An 11,430-nucleotide genomic window follows, 5' to 3' on the forward strand; every position below is an offset into this window, starting at 1 on the left:
AAGGAAGGAAGGAAGGAAGGAAGGAAGGAAGGAAGGAAGGAAGGAAAAGAAAAATAAGAAATGAAAAAGCCAAGGACTTTGTGATCCTGAAGAGAAGGCACAGCCATAGTGATCCCTCCCCCATCACATGCCCCTCCCCCAGGCAGAGTGACCACAGTAAGGACCCACTGCCTCATCTTTGACAAGAACTCTTGACAGAGCTGAATTTGGAGCCAAGCGTCCAGGCTCTGCTCCTTCCTGACTGTGTGACCTTGGGCAGCTCACTACACTTTTCTGGGCCCTTTTCTTAAGGTCCCTGCCCACTCTGTGGCTATAATTGATCCTGTCATTGATTTAAGTCCAACAGCCCTATGAAGTAGGCACTCCTGTTTTATCTATTCTACAAATGGGAAAACTGAGGCCCAAATGGATTCTGTGACTAGTCCTGGGTCATAGACTCAGCAAGCGTCAGGGGCAGGATCTGAACACAGCTCTTCCCAACCCCAAGGTCAACTCAGTGCAGCCCACTCCCAGACCTCTCCCACTGTCCAGAGAATCAGATTTGGAGCCAAGAGGAAGCTTGGAGGGCATCCAGGCCAACCTTCTGAATTTACAGACAAGGAAACCCACAATTGTGGAGTCCCACAATAAACACCAGAATCTGACTCCAAATTTGAGGCCTTTTCAATAGACCAATAAGCATCCACTGAGGGCTTACTATGTGGCCACATTTTGCTAAGTACCCTGGACTCAAAGAGAACAGTGAAACAGCCCCCTGCCCTCAAGAAGCTGATGTCCTAGCAGGGTGTAAACCATGGCATGCCTAAGTGTGCACACATTAGATTTGGGAATGGCAAGGACTCGAAGGGAATGCAGACCAGGTAGGGGCATGGGCATGCAGGTAGAAGGCGTGTGTCCAGAAGCCTGAGGATATCCACAAAGTCAGACCTCATAGGACAGGGAAGGAAATACCCAAATAAAGGTAGGCCCACAGGAGGCAGGGGGTTAGGCCAGGAAAGGTTTGAAAGTGCCAGGGGTAGAGTTGATGGGGAGCCAGGGGCGTCTGTGGAGAAGGGGTCAGACCTGTGCTTTAGGGAGGGGAGAGACATGAGGCAGACAGACCAACTAGGAAAGGAGCCCAGCAAGGGCAGGGGCTGTGAGCGGACACAGGAGAGATGTTGTAGAGACAGAAGAGGTGAGACTTAGCAACCAAGGGAACAGTAATTAGAGCCAAGCTCAGTCCTGGGAAGCTGCAAGGATGGGGCCCCGGGATGGGGGGAACAGCAAAGTTTGGGGGGGAGGTCTGGGGAGAAAGAGAAGGGGTTGGGTCTGGGACATGCTAAGCCTGAGATAGTCACAAGACAGCAGTCCCAGATGCCCAGGAGGCAGCTGGTGATGCGAGACCAGAGCTTGGGGAGACTCCCACCTCACCAGGCTGCCTCCCTCCAGGGACTGGGAGAGCAGCCAGGGACAAGCCGACCCCGGCCTCTCCCGCCCTATCTGGGCCTGGAGAAAGGGAGACAGCCCAAGGGCAGAGGGAGAGCTAGGGCAGCTTGCCAGGCTAGTTGAGAACCAGAGGGGCAGGGTCAGCTAACACTATGCCAAGAGGGGAGCCCAGGGGTGAAGGGACAAGTCTGGGGGAGCAGGGCTGGCCTTATCCAGGGAATGCCTCCAGTGTCCAGAAGCTCAGGAGATAGCCACCCCCAACACACTCACAGCCTTCCTAAAACTCCACCGTGAGGAATGAATTCCCTTTAACACAAAGATGGACCTTAAGCTCCCAGCATGTCAGAGACAGAAGGAAACACAGAGACTACTTTGTAGGCAGGAAAAAAAAAAACAGAAAAGTGAGTAAATGGCGGGAGGGTTCTCTAAGTCCTGGGTTAGCCCCGGGCAGCGCTGGCTCTCAAGCCTAGGGCCTGCGCCCCCCAAATCCAAAGCTCTCTGAACCCACACACACAAGTATGTGCATACACAAGTACAAACACACGAGGCGTTCAGAGCCCGGGCTCCGGGGCTCAGGGGTCACAGAACAGGGCCGGAGTCACCACCGAATGACCAAGGGGCAGTGCTGGGATCTGAACCCGGATTCCCCGACCCCAAATCCAGGTCTGGCTCTGCCGGGCTGCCTCAGTTTCCCCACCCGTAACGGCAAGAGCAGGGGGGCCCCAGGTGGGTCAGAAGGGCCGGCGGGGCCCAAACCGAGGGTGCTACAGGAGGAGTGACCCGCTCCAAGTTCGGCCAGTGAGAACAGGGGCGGGAGCCCGGGTCTTCCGAGCCAACTCCGGGGCGGAGGGCTGAAGCCAACGGAGTGAGGTGGGACAGGGACCCAGGGGGCGCCCCTCTCCGCCAGCAGGGGCTGGGGGCCGGGGCCGGCACGCCCGTGGGGCTCGCTGCCCTCGGAGCACGGGGCTGGAGGCTCACCCCCCGAGAGTGCCGGAGCGCACCGGGGGCTTGTGCCCAGGAGCGCCGGGAGAAGAGGGGCGCTCCCGCCTCCGCGCCTTTGGGGGCTCCCCGCGGCCGAATCGCTCCTGAAGGCACGGCGGGGCTCCAGCTGCCTCCGCGTGCCCGGGGAGGGGCTCCTGTCCCGGCGATCACGGCCGCCCGGTGCCCGGACTCGGAGCCGGACAGCCCGGGGCGGCCGGGTCCGAAAGGAGGGTGGTCCCAGGGGCGCCCTTACCTTTGGCCTCCTTCCAGTCGGTGGAGGTGTTGAGGTCCACCTTGGCGGCCATGGCCAGAGGGGGAGCGGCTGCCCAAGTCCGCACGCCGGCCGGCCCGGGTCCCTGTGCCCGGCAGAGGCGGCGCGGTGCCAAGGAGGGCAGCGCCCGGGGAGCTGCCGCCGCTGCGCGCGCGCTCAGGGGCGCCCGGGGCCAGCCGCACGTGCCGCCCAGGGGCGCCGGGGGCGCGCTCGGGGGGCGCCGGGGGGCGACGAGGCGCGCGCAGAGGCCCCGTACGGCGCTGAGGAGCCGAGCCCCGCGGCCGGCCCCGCAGCTGCTCCACAGCATGGGGAAGGCGGGGGCCTCTCGGCGCGCTTTAATCCGGGCGCCCGCGCGCGGCCACTCCGGACGGGGGCGGACTTGGGGAGCGCTGCCGGGCCCGGCCAGAGCGAGCGGGCGGCCGATCCCGGGACGCGCCGCTGGGGACCCTGGAACTTGTAGTCCTGCCTGCCAAGCGCCCGTCTCCCAGCCGCCGCTGCCGCCAATGAACTGGGCGCAGGCGGTGAGGCGCGCCTGGATCCGCACCCGCTCCCCGCTCCCCGCTCCCCGACTGGGTGCTCAGAACGCGCCAGGGACCTGCGGCCACGCCGAGGAAGAGCAGCCCCCGCGTGCGTGCATGCATGCACCAACGTGCGCCCCAGCCGAGCCCCGCAATTCCCCACGTGCAAGCCGCAGCAGAGCCCCTCAAACGCCCACGTGTGTGCATGCATGCACTAATGCGAGCCCGCAATTCCCCACGTGCCAGCCCCCCGAGTGAGTGCTTGCACCAACACTGACACGAGCCAACCCCTTCTCCCCCACCCCCCGCGTGTGTGCATGCATGCACCAACAGGCTGCCCAGGCAAGCCAAACCCGCCCTGGCCAAGCCTCTCAAAAGTGGTCTCGTTCGCTCCCTGCCCCCGTCTGAGCGGTCTCCAGGATGTCTGTCTGGTCATTGCAAACCCTTCTAATCCCTTTTCCCTAAAAGCTGGTTACAACTGCAGAAATACTGCCCCTGCTTCTCGTCCCTTGGCTGTGCATGAGTCCTAAGAGTCCCTGAAAACGTCCGCTCAGTCACTTCTGGCACAGTAACATTCCCTTACATTTACAGACCACGGATTTGTTGAGTTAATAGGGACACCCTCTGTTGGTTACTATGGGGAAAAAACGGCCTCTATAAATGTTTTGTACGTTGGAGCCCTTTCCTTTCCTTTTTTTTTTTTTATTTCTTTGGGATATAGGCCTGGTACTGGTAGTGCTGTGTCAAAGGGCATGCACATTTGGCACATAGAAGAACGTCTGGGCAGCTTCACAGCTCCTCTAACTCAGCTCTGCTGTCTTGTCTCCCCTCCTCTGGCCATGGTAATAGCAGGCATAGAGGCCAGGGTTTGGAGAAAGATGGTCTGGGTTCTAGAGAACATGGCTTCTGACAGGTGTGACCCTGGACAACATTATTCTATCTCAGAACCCCAGTTTTCTCTGCTGGGACACAGCAGAGGCAACTCACCAGACCTTGAAGTGAGGAAACTCCTGGGTTCAAGTCCTTCCTCTGAAATCTACTAGCTCTGTAACCCTGGGTAATCAGCAAAAATCAACAAGTCTTTCTTAAAGGGTTCCAGGTACTATGCAAAGCTCTGGAGATACAAAGAAAGCAAAAACAGCCCCTGTTCTCAGGGAGCAAGAGGGAGAAACCACATGGAAATAGAGCTCTAAAAAGAGCAGATGAAAGGCCTCCCACCCTGGGGGGGGGGGGGTGGAATCACAGCTGAGAACTGCAGGAAACCAGGAAGAGGTGAGAAGGGGGAGCCCAGCTGACTTGGGGCCACAGCCTGTGCATAGGCAGGCAGACTGAGCCAGAGGAGGAAAAAATCCACCTCCCAGGCCTGAGTGAGTGGAAGTGTGGCTTTCTACAGATGCAAAACTTCAGGGAGCTGACATTCGAACAACAAATAGAGGAGAGTGGTCTCCATGTCACCAAGATGTGAGGACTGGCAGACCGAGGAAGGACAGGTAGACGTGTTCAGTTGTGACCCACTCTCCGTGACCCCATGTGGGTTTTCTTGGCAGAGATACTGAACTGGTTTGCCATTTCCTTCTCTGCCTCATTTTACAGATGAGGAAACTGAAGCCAGCAGGGTGAAGAGACTTGCCCAAGGTCACACAACTAGGAAGTATCTGAGGCCAGATTTGAATTCATGTCCTCCTGACTCCGGACCTGGCACTTTATCCACAGCACAGACTGCTAGAGACAGACAAATGTGAGAGACTGATAGAGTGGACATGAGTTACTGTTCTTAGAAAATAGCACCGGGCCCCTCCCAGCTCTGGGTCTGTGACCACAGCTGACTACCTGATCAATACCTCCATTTTGCAGGAGGACCCCAGGGAGCTGTGACTCACCCAAGGTTACCAGGTCCCCCAGGCTGCACTTGGAGTCTCCCAGGTGCCTCCCAGCCAGGTGGGAGGACACACCCTGGTTGCATTTGTTTGTTTGCCTTTGCCCTGCCCTGATTATTCTCAGGATCGGCAGGCCTCTGGTAACCAGAACTGGTGCGTCAGGATAGGTGGCCACCTTCCCATAGTCCTTGGATGAGGCAGCAGGACACCCTGGGCTGAGACCGGGGCCTGGGTTCTCTATAGCAGCGTCTCTGGGTCCAGCGTCTAACCTGACTTCTGACTCAGATGGCTTTGTGTAACCTTCTCATCCGACCAGGAGACCTTGGGGCAGGGAACTTGTCCAAGGTGACTGAGGCGAATGGCCACATCTGAATTTGAACCCAGGTCCACTTCAGTTCCCTCAAGTTCAGGGAAGGTCTAAGAAGGCGTGTGTGCAGGGAAACTCAGACTAGAACCATGTACTTGGAGTCAGTAAGTCCCAAGGTCAAACCCAGCCTCCAGCAATTACTAGTCCTGTTACCCCACTCTGTGCCTCAGTTTCCTCATCTGTAAAATGAGGGTTTGGAGGGGAAGGCCTCCAAAGGCCCTACCAACTCTAAATCTTCAATCCTGTGAGAGAACAGCCGGCAAAATCTGAACCTGAGGGTCCCAGGTGTGGGGTGCCCCAGGGTCCAGCAGATCCCTGCTTTCTGCGCTACAGGTATCCCTCCCCCACTGCAGGAGCCCCAAGAAGGTCCTCCCAAGGGTGTGGAGGTCTTCCTTGCTTCTCCCCAGAGCAGTTCCCTGGCTGTGTGGGGACCTGATGCCTCCTCCATTACAATTGTCCAGTCTCATAATGTGACAATGTTATAGGCCGCCCTGACTTCCCAATGTTGGGGTCCCAGTGAACCCTAGGTATGGGGGCATGAGTAATAAAACTGAGGGCAAGTGCTTTGAGGTTTGTCAGACGCCTGCTGACAGAAGGCGGTTTGGTTCATTTGAAATATCTGTGTATACACATACGCACTTATACACACACTCACCCACCTCTCCCTCTCTCCTCTCTCTCCCTTCTCTCCCTCTCTCCTCTCTCTCCTTTCTCTCCCTCTCTCCTCTCTCTCTCCCTCCCTCTTCTCTCTCTCTGTCTCTCTCTCTCTCTCCTCCCCTGTCTCCCCCTCTCTTTCCCCCCTCTCCTCCCCTCCCCAATTCAAGACTACATCTCCCAGCATCCTGAGTCCCAGCCCTCCCCTCTGCCCTTCCTCCCCGTTCCCCCTCCTGTCCGTCTCCAGTTTCCCAGGGCACTTGGAAACTCTCAAATTAGCCGTTCACTCCGGGGCCATGTGCTTCTGGCCCCATCACCTGTTGCTGGACTCCAAACTCAGCTAGAAATAGCTGCCTGCCCCAGCGCCTGCCCCCCCTGCCTTGACTCTTTCCAGATCGGGAGCCAGGCTCTGCGCCCGGGCCTCCTGGGGTGGCCAGGACACCGCCAGTCCTGGCTGGGCCTGGAATCTGGTTGCCAGCCAACCCTCTCCTGGCATGTTTCCTTCTGGGACACAAAGAATAAAAACTGATTTATATAACACGTTAGAGTTTGCAAAACATGGGACTGAAGTCCATGTGCAGAAGGAGGTCCTAGATCATCTAGCCAAACACGGCTTTTTGTTTTTTAAAGCAATTGGGGTTAAGTAACTTGCCCAAGGTTATATGGCCAGTTATTTCTGGGTGTGGTGCTAAGTATCTGAGCCCAGATTCGATCCCAGGTCTCCTGACTCTGGGGCCGATGCTCTTGCTCACTGTGCCACCTGGCCACCCCACCAACCTGGCTTTTAACTGGCACAGAAACTGAGGCCCAGGGAAAGGACTGGCCCAGTGTCCCATAGGCAATCAAGTGACAAGCACCTCCTTAGGGACTAGTCCTGCCTCTAGGAGCTAATGGGGGGCCACTGGACAGACAGGCCAGACGGGATCAGTGGGAGATAATGGGGGACATACAATTGAGGGGTAGCAGAAGAGTTTTCCTGTCAAAGGGGCTGTCAGCTGGGAAGGGGGGGCTAGGATTGGAAGCCTGGCAGTCTCAACTCCCCAGTCCTGCATTCTCTCCACTGGCCTGTGTGACGCTACTTGGAGGCGGCTCCAGAGGACTCCCCTTAGGTCTTCAGGGCTGCTCACCACAGAAGGCAGGCTGCTGTTCTATTCCCGGTCATAAGACCTAAGTTTGAATCTGTTTTTTCCATTTCCTGGGGGTGGGGAATTAGGCCAGTCCTTACCATCCCTAAGCCTCAGTTTCTTCCTCTGTTTAATTAGTGGGGTTGGCCTAGATGACCTCTGACTTTTCCAGCATGAAATTCTCCCTTTCTCCTCACTTAAGTCCAATAAAGACATAGTCGTCAGGATGTAGTGATAATTAGGTTTACTGAAAGGGGACCTACTATGTGCAGGGACAAGGCTAAGCACTGGGAATACAAAAGGAGTCTGAGGACAGCCCCTACCCCAAGGAGCTTTCAATTTAAGGAAACAAAGTGCAAACAAATGCCCATGGCTAGCCAGGATAAATAGGAGTAGTTAACAGAGGGGGGTCCTGGAAGGAGCAGGCCCAAGGCAGGGCTTTAAGAAAGCTCAGGCAGGTGAGCCTTGGGAGGGAACCGGGCTCAGGCCTGGGACAGCCAGAGAGGATGCTGGGAGGGAGAACCTGGGGTCACTGGATGGGGCAGTGAGGTGGAAGGGACCCTGAAAATGAAGGAAGTGCCAGGCTCCGAAGCTGTGACCAGCCAGCTGACCTTGAATCAGACTTTGTCTCACATCGCTGGTCCTCTGTACCCCTCCTCTCCTGGCTGGCAGCACGGAAAGCGAGATCGCCCAGAGAGGAGCCCCACACTGGGTCTGTGCCTCCAAGGGCCAGGGCGGGTGGAGTCCTGGGAAATAGGTAGCAGAGAATCAAAATTTAAGTAAAAATCATTGGCTCTATGGCTCCCCCAAGGTCAGCATTTAATAAAATGATGAAATGTTCATTTTGTTTTGAAAGAACAAATCTGAGATGTTTCAGAGAAGAAACTGTCCTTCCCTCGGGGTCTGGGGGCAGCTTAGCTCCTAGAGAAGGAGAAAATTCAGGATGAATTCCTTTACCTTCCAGTCTGAGAGATGAGTCCCAAACTTCTCAAGCTTCCTGGAAAGTATGCAGCAGACAGCTCAGTCAGCCTGTCAAGCAACAAGCATTTATTGAGCTCCTACTGTATGCAAAACATAGACAGCGACTGTTGTGTGAAAGATGGCTTGGAGAGAGAGGAGAGACTGGAGGTGGGGAGGCCAGTTAGGAGCCTACAAGAAGATGAGAGCAGTGAGTTGTAGCTGGGTCTGACTCTCTCCCAGAGAGAGGGGGATCACAGGATGTCAAAGCTGGAAGGGAACTCAACCATCCAGTCCAAGCTAGCTTCCCCACCTGGTCCAGCCAAACTGGCTTTCTTGCTGGCTCTCCCACCTCATGTTTTTGCCCTGGCTGTACCCCCTGCCTGGAATGCCATCCCTCCTCTTAGAATCCCTTTGCTTTCTTCAAAACTGCACCTTTCATTGGAGGCCCTTTCTGCTGCCTTCCTCACTGCCAGTGTCCTCCCCAACCCTGCCAATTAACCTTGTCTATGCCTTTATTTTGTGTTGCTTTATGTACGTACCAGTGATCTCCTGAGGTAAAATGTAAGATCCCTGAGGGCCCCCAGCCAGTCTAGAATAGTGTCTTTCTGGCACACAGTAGGTACTTAGCAGATATTAATGATTTAGATAGTAGCTAAACACTTCTCAAACTCATATGAATGCCAAGGCTTTCCGTCACTGGTGGCCAGAACTGAACTGTGAGGCGCTGGTCCTTGTTCCCTGATGGGCATCACAGGAGTGCCTTGGGGGGACCTGAGAGGGGCCCCCAGAAAAGTGAGCCATTGTCATATTGCTTACTTTGCACTACTGTGCTCAACTTACTGTGCACAACTGTGCTCTCTACATGCCGTGTACATACATTATATATATATATATATATATATATATATATATATGCTCTTTATACACTGTGTACGCTTTATAGATGTATTCCATCTCCCTTTACTGGGGTGTTTTATAAAGCACCCCAGAGGAAGGGTGTTGAAGCCGTCCCTCACATAGGCAACTTCATGATGATAATGCTAGCTAGCATTTATAGAGTGCCCGCTATGTGTGAGGCTTTACAGTTGTTCTTCATCTAATAATAAATGGTCCATCTTTGGTTTAGGAGAGACAGCCAAATGACCCTTTTATTAATTATCCAACAGCCATCCCTAATAAAATGATTGTTAATTACAGAGAAAAAAAATACTAAATGGTCGTGTTATTTTGCTCCCTGCTTCAGAGCTGGAATGTCCAGTGTCGGGGACCTCGTGGTGTGGCAGGATCCTGGGCTCAGACCGGCCTGACGCCCTGGGTATAGATCTACATAGCAGCATATGCATGCAAGTCTGTGTGTGGCGCCTGGGCCCCGTCCATGCTTCTCAGTATTTTGATCCCTTCATTCCCATAGAGCTGGTCTCCTTTACACTCCTATGCATTTGAAAACCTGATTCTGAGAAAGGATCTCCAGGCTTTCCCTGGGTTCAGGACAAGGAAGAGGGTAAGAACCCTTGGCCAGAATCACCTTGGAGGACCCTAATGTTAGCAAAAGTCCCCATCGCCCCTAGATCTGGGTGGTACAAATGTTGTTATCTCTCTTTGATGTGTAAGGAAACCCAGGCCACGACTGCCAGGGCACTTGATCACTGGTGATTGGCATTCACACTCGGGTCTTGGGACAGAGTGCAAAGAGAGTTGGGCTGGGACCTTAGCTCCGCCCTTTCTGTGACCTGGTTGTCCTCAGGTAGACCCGGCCACGGCTCCTGGCCTCAGTTTCCCCACCTGTAAAGTGAGGGGGATGGGCTAAATGGACTCCCGTCCTCATCCCCTCCTCACAGAAACGCCCACTAATCCTTCCCTGGTGCCAGTGCCCCCTCTGCCCGGAGAGTCAGTGACCCTCTACTGGCTCACATCTACAATGCTGCTATGGTTCCCATTTTACAAAGGGGAAACTGAGGCTCAGAGCGTGACTGGCTTGCCCAAAGTGGCAGAAATAGCCAGTTGTTCCGAATAGGAAAGAAATACGCACTTATTAAGCGCCTACTGTGTGGCAGGCACTGTGCTTTACAATATTCACGGACTCCGTTTTATAGTTGGGGGGCACTGAGGCAGTCGGGGGTGAAGGGCCTTCCTAGTTCTTTTCCCCGCACTCCACCTCCAATGCTTCTGAAGCAATGGGGATCGGCAGCCCATTTCACTGACAGCAAGCCTGAGGCCGATCCCACCCGCTGGATCCCCCAGCCCAGCTTCTTTCTGGGAGGCTGCGCAGTTTTGGAGAGAAGAGCGCAGCAGCAACCCCCGGGCTGCAGGAAGCGAACACAGCCCGCCCGGCCCAAGCCTAGGCACCCCTGGCGAATTAAGGGAAGGAGTGGGGGGGTGGTAAGGGCCAAGGCCGTGGCAACAGCCGCTCGAATGGCAGCAGGGGCGACCTATCAGAGCGAGGCGCCTGGAGACCCTGCGCCCAATAGCATCGCTCTTCATCGATGGCTCTGGCGTCACCGTGCCCGTCAACCCAATGGGGAAGGTGGAAATTTCCAGAAGGAATTGGACCAATGGGTGCGGCCAGCGCCAGCCAGACCGGCGCTCCCGCCAACCAATGAGTGCGGGAGACGTTCGCCCCTCTGCCAGTCGTCAAGCAGGCTTTGGGACGGGCCGTGCCGAGGCACGCCCAATGGCGAGGAAGAAAAGGTTAAAGGCAGAGCGAATTGCCGTCCGCCGTCCAATGAAAGGCAGATACTCGTGAGTGGCGAGGGAGTTAGCCTCTCGAAGCAAGAGGGGGCGGAGCTCAGAAGGAAGACTCCACCAATGGGGCGGCTACGAAGGGGCGGGAGCCGGGAGTCCCGGCAGCTTCTAGTAGGTTCCAGAAGGCGGCGCGTGCGGCTGGGAGCTGGGCGCGAGCGGGCGGGTGGACGGATTCGCGGCTGCCTCGGCTCCGGCCCGGGCCATGGAGCAGGTGAGCGGCGGCCGGCAACCGGCGGGCGAGCAGGGGAGGAGGGTGAGCCGGCCGGGGGCGGGGAGGGCCAGGCCCGGGGCCGCCGCTGAGGTAACCTCTCCGCGGCCTCAGCCGGGACGGGGGGAGCGCCCAGGGAGGGGCGGCGGGGCCCGGCCGGGGCAGAGGGCGGTTATTGGGCCGCCGAGGGCAGATTGAATCTGAGGGGGGGGGGGAAGAGGGATCCCTCTTGGGGGCGGGGGAGAGACAAACCGACGGGCGGGGGAGTGGGGGGGGGGGGGGGGGGGGGGGGGGGGGGGGGGG

General features: G+C 56.5%; 4 protein-coding genes across 6 annotated transcripts in view; 3 read left to right on the forward strand and 1 right to left on the reverse strand.

Moving 5' to 3' along the window:
• Positions 1-2,999, reverse strand: part of MACROD1 (mono-ADP ribosylhydrolase 1) — a 195,337-nt gene extending 192,338 nt beyond the window's left edge. For both annotated transcript variants that reach the window (XM_069066225.1, XM_069066227.1), the window contains exon 1: positions 2,660-2,999. In XM_069066225.1, coding sequence (XP_068922326.1) covers positions 2,660-2,984 — 325 coding nt within the window. In that variant the 5' untranslated portion in view covers positions 2,985-2,999. The remainder of the gene's footprint in view (positions 1-2,659) is intronic.
• The window catches only part of FKBP2 (FKBP prolyl isomerase 2), a 151,698-nt gene that overhangs the window by 100,503 nt on the left and 39,765 nt on the right, over positions 1-11,430 (forward strand). The window lies entirely within an intron of this gene.
• The window catches only part of DNAJC4 (DnaJ heat shock protein family (Hsp40) member C4), a 142,524-nt gene that overhangs the window by 100,503 nt on the left and 30,591 nt on the right, over positions 1-11,430 (forward strand). The window lies entirely within an intron of this gene.
• STIP1 (stress induced phosphoprotein 1) overlaps positions 1-11,430 on the forward strand; it is a 119,039-nt gene that overhangs the window by 100,503 nt on the left and 7,106 nt on the right. Inside the window, exon 2 of one of the 2 annotated variants that reach the window (XM_069066222.1) lies at positions 11,033-11,130. In XM_069066222.1, coding sequence (XP_068922323.1) covers positions 11,122-11,130 — 9 coding nt within the window. In that variant the 5' untranslated portion in view covers positions 11,033-11,121. Of the gene's footprint in view, positions 1-11,032; positions 11,131-11,430 lie in introns of those variants that run through there. The other variant, XM_069066223.1, reaches the window with a different exon arrangement.

Source organism: Petaurus breviceps, unplaced genomic scaffold (assembly GCF_028583685.1).
Source record: "Petaurus breviceps papuanus isolate PSGF00001 unplaced genomic scaffold, PetGlider_PUasm1.0 90721, whole genome shotgun sequence".
Taxonomy (NCBI): domain Eukaryota; kingdom Metazoa; phylum Chordata; class Mammalia; order Diprotodontia; family Petauridae; genus Petaurus; species Petaurus breviceps.